General features: G+C 38.4%; 1 protein-coding gene across 2 annotated transcripts in view; it reads left to right on the top strand.

Annotated features, from left to right (window-relative positions):
- Positions 1-975: 975 nt before the first annotated feature.
- The window catches only part of LOC129729600 (mucin-2), a 92,597-nt gene continuing 83,000 nt past the window's right edge, over positions 976-10,572 (top strand). The window contains exons 1-2 of one of the 2 annotated variants that reach the window (XM_055688296.1): positions 976-1,081; positions 1,724-1,824. In XM_055688296.1, the coding sequence (XP_055544271.1) occupies positions 1,822-1,824 (3 nt within the window). In that variant the 5' untranslated portion in view covers positions 976-1,081; positions 1,724-1,821. Of the gene's footprint in view, positions 1,825-10,572 lie in introns of both variants that reach the window. The other variant, XM_055688295.1, reaches the window with a different exon arrangement.

Below are 10,572 nucleotides of genomic sequence, written 5' to 3'. Positions count from 1 at the left end.
CTGAAAATCTGCATTTCGCAACGCAAATCTAGTATCCCTGATTCGGATAGGTAAACTTATTTTCGGAATCAACAGCAATGTATTAAAAAAACTTGTGGATTATCTTCTTTCCTGCTTGATTTCCCATGCGCGCTGGTTCGATTTAAATGGTGTGTTAATGTGTGTCATTCCAAGAGAATCGAAGGTGAAATCTTATGGATGTGGTTGTGATATTGGCGCTCGCGAAAAAATAACACTGAAGGAAAGTTTCAGATTGAAATGGTCTGTTCAAATTTTCTTACTGTAAATTGAACTTTTGATTGAATCTCATTTTTGATAGAGAAAAGAACTTTTTCTCGTTCTGTGGGGGCCCCAAAAATGTGGGGGCCCGGGCCCCCTGGGCCCCCCCTTTAATCCGGCTCTGGGTGCCATGAAAATGTTCTGGTCATTGGTTTTGGATGTAATTGCTTAAAATAGCCGGAAATCAGAAAATTTACGGATAATATTAAATCGCCGTTTTCTCAACATGTTGTTTTTCATTATGGGACAGTTATCCGGGTACCGGCAGAACAGCTGTTGAAAATTTTCGATGAGACGATGAATACCTTCCCAGTATCTAGTAAACCCCTAATAGTAGACAAATCGATGAAGTATACAAACTTAGACTGCTTCATTCATAGGTTTTTGCATCTTACTTTTTCAAATATGATTCCATTAGCATAGCAAATTATTAAACACAATTGGTGCCTATCTCGCTCTCATGCGCCCAACACCTAACGATTCATTCATACTGCATCGTTTCTCGTAAGCATAAGCACTTCACATAGTAAAGCGGGCAACACGCTCTTCGCTCACGGCACGCAGTATCGACCGACTGAGCCACCGGTGACTTGAGCAGCCGCTGCAGCCTAAGCAACGAACCGAGGCGTTGGTGGAGGTTGGCCTCCGAGCGAAAACACCTTCAGCTAGCTAGTCGTGGACTGAACCGTCAGTCAACGGAGAGCCTTCGACTTATTTGGACGTGAAACGGCGAGTACAAGTCTGTGTCACACGCACCGTGACACTTGACCCGCGACCTCTGAAGGTCTATCGTTTCGTAAAGGTTAGCCCCAGTTAGTGTGTCATTATAGCTTTAGATTTGATTGGAAGGATATTTCCGAGATATTTTTCCAAGTTTGCACGGTGATATACGAATCGGTATTTTTGGGTGTTAGAGCTCATTCGGATCTACAGAGAAAGCTGAAGGTGTTAGAGTGAAATTGTTTACCTTTCCCGGCAGTGACAGTCACTGACGAACGCAGGGAACACGACCTGCGTGTATTGTTACGGTGATTTTTAGACAGTTTTGCACTCGCCGCTGTCGACCCCTTTCGAAGCGATCGACGGTGTATCCGCGTATCAAAAGCAGACCGCAGTCGATCGCGTAATCTGTGACGTAGATTGGATAATACAGCCGCGTGACGGCGTCCGCTGAAAGTGCAAGTGGTATGCCTTGAAAATATTTACTATCTGGAAGGTGGTTTTAGCTACTAGCGGTGTTGGTGTTTGTCGTGGTTGACCGTACCCGTGTGTGAGTGCTCGCGATCGAGAGAGAGAGAGACTGTTGATCGCACCAGCAAGCGGATTGAATAATTGGGTGGGAAGTGCGTTGCCCGAGTCTCGTAAAAAGTTGTTTTAAGAAGCAAGTGCAATAAAGTTGATCAACTCTAAATTTGTATGTTTGTTTTTCATCACTATATCAAAGGTGCGAGTGTTTTACAAGTTTTGCTGAATTTATTTTCAATCTGGCAACGAGTCGAAGCCGCATCACCTTTAGCTTGGCCGCCCCGGCATCGGAAGTGAATGGTGAGTTTGTTATTTTGAGTATTTAGCGGCTTCGAAGGGCAACTGCTGTAACTCATGGTACTTCATGGGAAAATTTAGTCTTATTGACCAAACTCTACTTAGTTTGCTGTGATTCTGATTCCCAAGGTCCAAGCACAATGGATACGTTTTCGTTGCGTTGACGTTAATTTGTCAGAAAATGTATGGATTAACTGTCAAATTGCCGAAATGTAGCCGCAACGTATCCATTGTGTTTGGGCCTTCAATGTTTTGTGCAAATTCTTTATTTAAAATCAACTATTGAATTATAATAAAAACAAAAAGGCATTTTAGTAGACAAAACTTCATTTGATTCTACACATTCATCACTGAGTAGAGAAGAAATCTCCGAGATTCTAACAGTTAAAATAATGAACGAGATTGTTGTTTAACCTAAATATCTATGCCTGTATATTTCAATCAGAATTTCGGTAAGATTTTTTCGAGACAGCTGGAAATTCCAAAACCTGGTTGAAATGGCTGAACTGTCGGTATTTTTTGAGGAATTCAATTAAGTTCAAAGTTTATCTATTTCCCATAATTTCAAATTGCTATTGAAAAAAAAAAAAGATTCAAAAAACGGTTATCCCGAATATTGTTTAAAATGTGTTTTAAAAAAAACAATTTAGCTGCCCAAAACTCGTCTGAACATTTCAAATGCCAAGAAAAAAGTGTCATTAACAAAAACCATTTTCATGCCACTGTTCACGTTTAGATGACACCTTTTATCAATGTTCTGCAAGCATTTTTTACGCTAGGGCCTACTGTAATATAAAACGAACAGTAAAAACTAGGTTGTGGGAAATAGTTTCGGTCCACATTGGGTTCAGAGTGCCTTCGAAAAAGTTTAGAAGATTTTGAGGCAACTGAATTTTCTATCCATAAAAGCTCAATTTTAATGACCTAAGAGTATATTCTTTTAGGTGCCTTATAACTTTTACGAAGACAATTGGGTGCTAGGATGTTACAAAATGGTATAGCAGTTTTAACTTAAGTATGTGGAATTTGCTTACTGAAAAGCATATTTTTCTCTCAATTTTACCACTGTACTGGTGTCGCATTATATTGACGCTGAGCAACACGGGTTTTTCCTGTACGATTTGTTGCCACTGATTTATTGCAGTTCAATTCTCGCTGTATGCAATGTATGGATTATAAACCGACACGATTTACCTGGATTTGAAAGGAGCGTTTGACCCGGTAGATCACGAAATACTGCTCAGTTAATTGGAACGACTCGGTGTCTCATTTGAGTGCGTATGCTGGTTGTGTGTGTGTGAAAAATAAGTTCAGCCGTTTCGAATCGTTTTTCTAACATGCCAGGAGTTCCTCAAGGAAGCAAACTGGACTCAATACTCTTCTCCAATTCTATAAACGACGCTTCACTAAGTATGTGCGTGGAAAAGATGTAGTATATTGTTTTAACAGAAAGTGTAAGCCTCTCGAATTTGACTATTTCATATCATCACAGCACCTTTTCCGTGTACAGTGCTTGATGAGTCTTGAAGTATACCTGGATAGCGAGTTGACAGTCAAGAACATAATCGCCAAGGATAACCGACAATTGGTATTCATATTGATAATTGCCGATGAATTCCGTGACCCGTTATGGAAACTTGTACAACAAAATGGAAATGCTGCAAAAACAATACGTACGCTCTGCTCTTCGCTATCTCCATGGTAAGATCCACGGAAACTGCCATCGTACGAGGACTGAGGCATTACCGAGGCTTGTACCTTAGAAAATTCGAAGTCGACGCCATGGTGGCTCGAAGTTTCGTTTCTTTTTTCGTTTTCGTTTTTTTTCCGTTCTCGTATGAATGGTACAATAAGAGTTTTCTAAGCAAAACGTGATTTAAAAAACTAAATCGTTATCCTTCGGTTTTGAAGTAGAATACTTCTTTCAGGAAGTTCGGCTACATAGGGATGTGAAATGGAAATCTAAAACCGAAAAAAGTGAAAAATATGTCCAATTTCAAATGTTAATAAATCGGTTAGTATTCGATGGATTTCCTTCGTTCTTGCGGCAATAGATTGGAAAATCTTCTAAGATTCTTCCCAAAAGAAAATAATTGTAATTTTGTTATTCACACTATTGAACTATTGAAAATAGTCAAGCCTTGTCAAAACGTAAAATTCGACCTCTGATTAGTCGTTATATGATTGCTTCCCAAGCACGGTCGACAGAATCATATACCTTGCAATTTAAAACTAGTGATGGGAAATATCGCCCAAAACGTACATCGATAACAATCGATAATTCCGGGGGTTTTATCGATATTATCGATAAGTATCGATAATTTGACAGCTAACGTTTGCGGTAAAAAAAATTTTTTTTCAGATGATGAAAAAAAAACTATTTCAGATGGGGATGAAAAAGAAACTATGACAGATAATTGAGTTGGATGAATTTCCCATGCAAGGTTATCATGTTAGCTTCCTCGCAAAAAAATATTACGTCCTTGCGTGCGGCCTTCCGGCAGTTAACCGTAACATTTGCCATGGCGGACGAAAACATGCGTGTAGCCATATTTTTAAGCTCTTTTATTCGTTTTTTTTTATTAATTCCTCCTCCGTTTTCGCGACAAAATTGTTGGAATAGATCTTGCGCTTCAAGTTTGCCCAGAAATTCTCGATGGGAAGCAGGTGGGGGACATTGGGCGGATTCGCCGACTTCGGTACCACATCGATATTCAGCCGCTCCATCTCCTCCTACGATCGCTTCGAGTAGTTGGCCGACGTCAAATCTGGCCAGAACACCGTGTCTTCGCGCTTATGGTATTTCTTGATGAACGACGCAACGTCTGTCAGGCACTTCGTACTATAAATTTCCCCGTTCACGGCCAGCCCGGAGCGAAAGAAGAGTAACTTTGACATCCCTTTCTCGCTGATTGTCAGCCACAGCCGCACCTTCTTGGGGAACTTGGTCTGTGAAATAAACTTTACCTCGGTGCTCACTTCCTTCGTGGGGGAGGTCAAATACGAAGAACCCTGCTAGTCGTTGCCATCCAGGGTGAGATAGGTCTAGTCGTCCATCACCACTGCCACGTCGCGATTCGCCGGGAAAATCGACTTGACCATCTTATTCAACCGCTGTCGCTGCGTCATTGCCTGCAGCTCCGAGACCAGTGGTCGGGACTGCAGCTTCTTGTATGCATGTTCATGTTCTCCAGATACTTTTTCACTGTTTTAGAGCATGCACCAACCTCTCGGCCAAGTGCACGCAGCGATTTAGCCACTTTTCCCTCGGTCTTCCTCTTCAGCATCCTTTGAAGCTTCTTGTCACTCAGGGTCGTTGGCTGTCCAGAACCGGGTTTTCTTTCGATGCTCTGATCATTGTCCAATAGTGTCAAAATGTTGTAGATGCCAGAACCGGCATACCCGGCGTCCACAAAGTGCCGCACGATGTCTGTTTTTGACGCCATTTTGAAACCCATGAAATCGGCAATTTTTGTCTATTTTTTTTACCGCAAACGTTATTGCGGTTATAGTAACGGCCCAAACAGAATGGATACGTTTGCGTTGCGTTGGCGTCAATTTGACAGTAAATGTATGGGCTAACTGTCAAATTGCCGCAAACGCAGTCGCAACGTATCCATTGTGTTAAGGCCTTGAATGACAAATCTTACGATACTGCGAATGATAATTCAAACTACCGGACGAGTTAAACAGTTTGTTTTGGAAAGTCTTTGAGTTTTACGCCGGGAGTGCTTTCTACGGAGTAGTTTCAAGCCGAAGTTCATTTTGAAGGTTGTGTAATAAGGGAAATAATTGAAGCAGGCAAAATTCTGTCAATTTTCAAATGGCCAAAACTTCACGAAAAATGAATCAATTCAGACAAAACAGGTTTCATTTTACTGGAAAACTGTCCTAGATTCCTAGTATAACTTGAGAACTGGACGTGACCAAGGGTCACTGGAATTGTTTCAGATTTCCGGAGTGTGTGCCAAAGTGTACATTTTTGCAACGCGTAGAACTTTTTCTGACATTCTGTTTCACATAGGTTTATATGTTGTCAATAAATCAGAATTTATTTCAGGTTCATTGGTAGCCAAAGATTGAAAATTCGCCAAGGAATCATCGAGGTATGAATTTATTGAGTATGGGTGACTTTGGCGGTTTTTTCCCTGTTGGGTACTAATTTTCTTTGAGCTTGCAGCACTCTAGCAGAATTCAATCGAACATTGTGGGTGTGTAGGTCTTATTAAACCAAGCAACTTTGCAAACTTGCGTTTGAAAATTTATCTGGATTAACATTTAAAAAGGTCAGATTGAAAGTTGAGACCATGATAATTGTTAGTCTCCTCCAGTAACCAGCCGCACTGACTTGTGCTCACCCTTCTAATATCGATAATTATCGTTAACGTCAAAAAATTAACGATAATATCGATGTCAAGCACTTATCGATATCATCGATAAGTATCGATAAGTTTCCCATCACTATTTAAAACATGCTATTTGGCCTATATAAGAGCCTGTTTCAGCCGAAGCCGCTCATAATAGTTCTAGACAGCGACAACAGCAGTCGTCCTCCCTTAGCAGCAGCACCAGCAGTGTAGTGGATACCAGCGATAGCGGAAAGCGGCCACAGCTGTGGCGTAGCAATGGATAGCGCACTAGTTGCAGCGGATTCCAGCAACGATAGCAGCTGAGCCAGCTGATGCAGGGACAGTGGATACCGATGGTAGCGTATAGCGGCCACAACTGTGGCATGGCTATGGATAGCGCAATAGTTGCAGCGAATCCCAGCATCGATAGCAGGCTGATGCAGTGAGGCACTTTAGTGAAATGCAGTCTCTGTGCGATAGTGGGCACTAGTAAATGCATTCAATGAAAAGTTGACTCATTTTGACAACACGTGAGCCGTCTAGTTTTGAGTGTTAAATCAGGTTCCCACTGTTTGTTTTATCACAATGAATATTCTATTCACACTGTCAGTGATAACGCAAAGATGTGATCGGCATCTTATCCGGTACTAAAATGAACATCAAATTGTCCTTTTCAGGATGAAATAAAAACTTGATTGAAGAGTTAATATTTTCTAATGAGTTAATTCATATTTTTTAATTTCTAAAAGTTATAAATTTTATTTTATCTACGTGTCTCAGAACGTACTGAATTATCTTTTCTTTCAGTCATGAGCACGACATAAAAAAAAATTCATCTCAAAATTTAAAAATTGTCAAGTCCCAACCATGACAAGCAACTATTATTGAAAATGGTCAATCTTTGTTGAAGCGCGGAAGTCGATTGATCTGATTAGTCAACGTTTATTTACTAGAAAAAAATGACTGACACGCAAGCAACCGGGTTATCTGTCTTGTAAAAGTATTCTACTTCAACCTTACGGTCGTGGCTTTGCACACAACTCTCCTGTTATTTTTTTAAATAACGAAATGAAACTGCTCAAAATCCATTGAATGACAGTTCGCCATGCAACAGATTCTGGGGGATTTTTATTTTTCATTCAAAAATTGAAGGCCGCATGATCAACCATAAAAGGTGCCTAATAGTTCTGAATTTAGTCACGACTGTATGGGTTAACGTTGAGCCACATGGATAATCATTCGTTTATGGTTATTGATTATGTGAGGAACAGTGATATAAAATTTTTTAAAATCACGTTTTGTCCGAAAAATTGCACTCTTTTAACTGATAATAGAGAACAGAAATCCAACAACCAAACAACCCAATTCAAAAAATGCCTGTCTATCGCACAAGAATAATCGCAACGACGAGATTATTTTCATGTTGCCAGCAATCACAAATTTGCAAACTTGCTTGCGCCTATATATAGAAGCAGTGCTGGAATAGAATCAATATCAAACAGAGAAAATGGGATCAAAACGAAATAGAGATTATAGCTCTTCAAATAATCTAATGAATATAAATGCATTGTTTGATATAACCCAACAACTTAGTTTGTTTTTTTTTTTTTTTTTTTTTTTTTTTTTAAGGGGGGATTTGTTAGTAGCTTAAGTATTTATGATAAATATTAGTAAATAATGAGTATGTGTGCCCAATCACAAATGGTGACTTCTCAACACTGTTAGAAATTTGTAATTTTAATTGTTAGGATTTGTTTGCTTTCGCAATTAGGACTTATCATTCGTAAGGATTTAAACCTACTTGTCAGAAAAGGGGAAGTAAACTTACAACTAACTTAATTGCTAACTTATTGGCTATAAAGAGAGCTTATCGTAGCAATTGAGGATTGCAACGATTTTTGTCGAAAATTGTTAATAATTTTATTTGACATAGCTTCTAATGGTTCAACACCAGTAAGTCTGTGTAATTCGAGTGTACCAAACCAAGGAGGACGCTTCAAAATCATTTTCAGAATTTTATTCTGAATCCTTTGAAGCGTTTTCTTCCTTGTTGAACAGCAACTTGACCAGATCGGTACAGCATAAAGCATTGCTGGTCTAAAAATTTGTTTGTAAATCAAAAGTTTGTTCTTTAAACAAAGTTTAGAATTCCTGTTAATGAGAGGATATAAACATCTCGTATATTTGATGCACTTGGCTTGTATACTCTCAATGTGCTCTTTAAAAATAAGTTTTTTATCATAAATTAGTCCCAAGTACTTAACCTTGTCGGACCAACTTAAAATAACCCCATTCATCTTGACAACGTGATTATTGTTTGGCTTGAGGAAAGAAGCCCTAGGCTTATGCGGAAAAATTATCATTTGAGTTTTAGAAGCATTGGGAGAGATTTTCCACTTTTGCAAGTAGGAAGAAAAAATATCTAAACTTTTCTGCAATCGACTGCATATGACACGAAGACTTTTTCCTTTTACGGAAATGCTTGTGTCATCGCAGAACAATGACTTTGTGCATCCTGGAGGCAAATCAGGAAGATCTGAAGTGAATATGTTGTACAGGACTGGACCCAAGACTGAACCTTGAGGTACACCTGCTCTGACAGGAAATCTATCAGATTTTGAATTCTGATAGACAACCTGCAGAGTTCGATCAGTAAGATAATTTTTTAAAATTTTGATTAGGAAAATTGGAAAATTAAAAGTTTGCAATTTCGCAATCAAACCTTTATGCCAAACACTGTCGAATGCTTTTTCTATGTCTAAAAGAGCAGCTGCAGTGGAATAACCTTCAGATTTGTTAGCTCGTATCATATTAGTAACTCTGAGCAATTGATGAGTTGTGGAATGCCCATGGCGAAATCCAAACTGTTCATTTGCAAAAATTGAATTTTCGTTGATGTGTGACATCATTCTGTTAAGAATAATTCTCTCAAACAGTTTACTTATTGAAGAAAGCAAACTGATTGGTCGATAACTTGAAACTTCAGCTGGGTTCTTATCCGGTTTTAAAATGGGAGTAGTTTTTGCATTTTTCCATAATTTGGGAAAATATGCAATTTTGAAGCAGCAATTGAAAATTTTTACTAAAAATTCCATTGTGCTCTCAGGGAGAGGTTTGATTAGTATATTAAAGATTCCATCGTCACCAGGTGCTTTCATATTTTTGAAATTTTTAATAATTGATTTAATCTCATTCAAGTTAGTTTCAATTATTTCTGCAGGTAAAAAATTCTGGGAAGAAATTAAATCAAATTGACGTGTGACTTCATTTTCAATTGGACTCACAAAATTCAAATTTGAGTTATGAACACTCTCTTATGAACACTGCTGAGCAAGTCTTTGAGCCTTTTGTTCATTGGATACAAGAAAACGTTCACCATCTTTTAAAACTGGAATAGGCTTTGAAGGTTTCTTAAGAATCTTCGACAGCTTCCAAAATGGTTTTGAATATGGTTTCAATTTTTCAACTTTAGTCTCAAAATTTTGATTTCTCAGAAGAGTAAATCTATGTTTAATCTCTTTCTGTAAATCTTTATAAATAGTTTTAAAAACAGGGTCACGAGAACGTTGATATTGACGTCTGCGGACATTTTTCAAACGAATTAGAAGTTGAAGATTTTCGTCAATTATTGGTGAATCAAATTTCACTTGAGCCTTTGGAACAGAATAATTCCTGGCATCAACAATTGCACATTTTAATGCGTCCAAAGCGGAATCAATATTCACTTCGTTTTGCAAATCAAGCTCATTATTGAAATTTCTCTCAATATGAGTTTTGTATCTTTCCCAATTAGCCTTGTTATAATTAAAAACAGAGCTCATAGGGTTTAAAACTGATTCATGTGATAAAGAAAAAGTTATTGGAAGATGGTCAGAATCAAAGTCAGCATGTGTGATCAAATCACTACATACATGACTTTGATCTGTAAGCACCAAATCAATTGTTGAAGGGTTTCTTACAGAAGAAAAGCATGTAGGACTATTCGGAGACAAAATAGAATAGTATACTGAAGAACAATCGTTGAATAAAATTTTGCCATTGGAATTACTTTGAGAATTATTCCATGAACGATGTTTAGCGTTAAAATCGCCGATTATGAAAAATTTCGAACGATTTCTGGTGAGTTTTTGTAAATCACCTTTAAAATAATTTTTGAGCTCGCGTGTGCATTGAAATGGTAAATATGCTGCGGCAATAAATAAAATCCCAAGTTCAGTTTGAACTCCAATTCTCAAAGTTTCAATAACTTTCGTCTCAAGATGGGGAAGAGCACGATGTTTGATTCGGCGATGAATAACAATTGCAACTCCACCGCCGGAACCCTGAATCCTATCATATCTATGAACCACGTAATTGGGATCATATTTTAATTTTATGTTAGGTTTCAAAAATGTTTCAGTAA

This window comes from Wyeomyia smithii, chromosome 3, assembly GCF_029784165.1.
Source record: "Wyeomyia smithii strain HCP4-BCI-WySm-NY-G18 chromosome 3, ASM2978416v1, whole genome shotgun sequence".
NCBI classification, from domain to species: domain Eukaryota; kingdom Metazoa; phylum Arthropoda; class Insecta; order Diptera; family Culicidae; genus Wyeomyia; species Wyeomyia smithii.
Note: the sequence above shows the minus strand (reverse complement) of the source record. Positions and strands in the feature narration are given on the sequence as shown.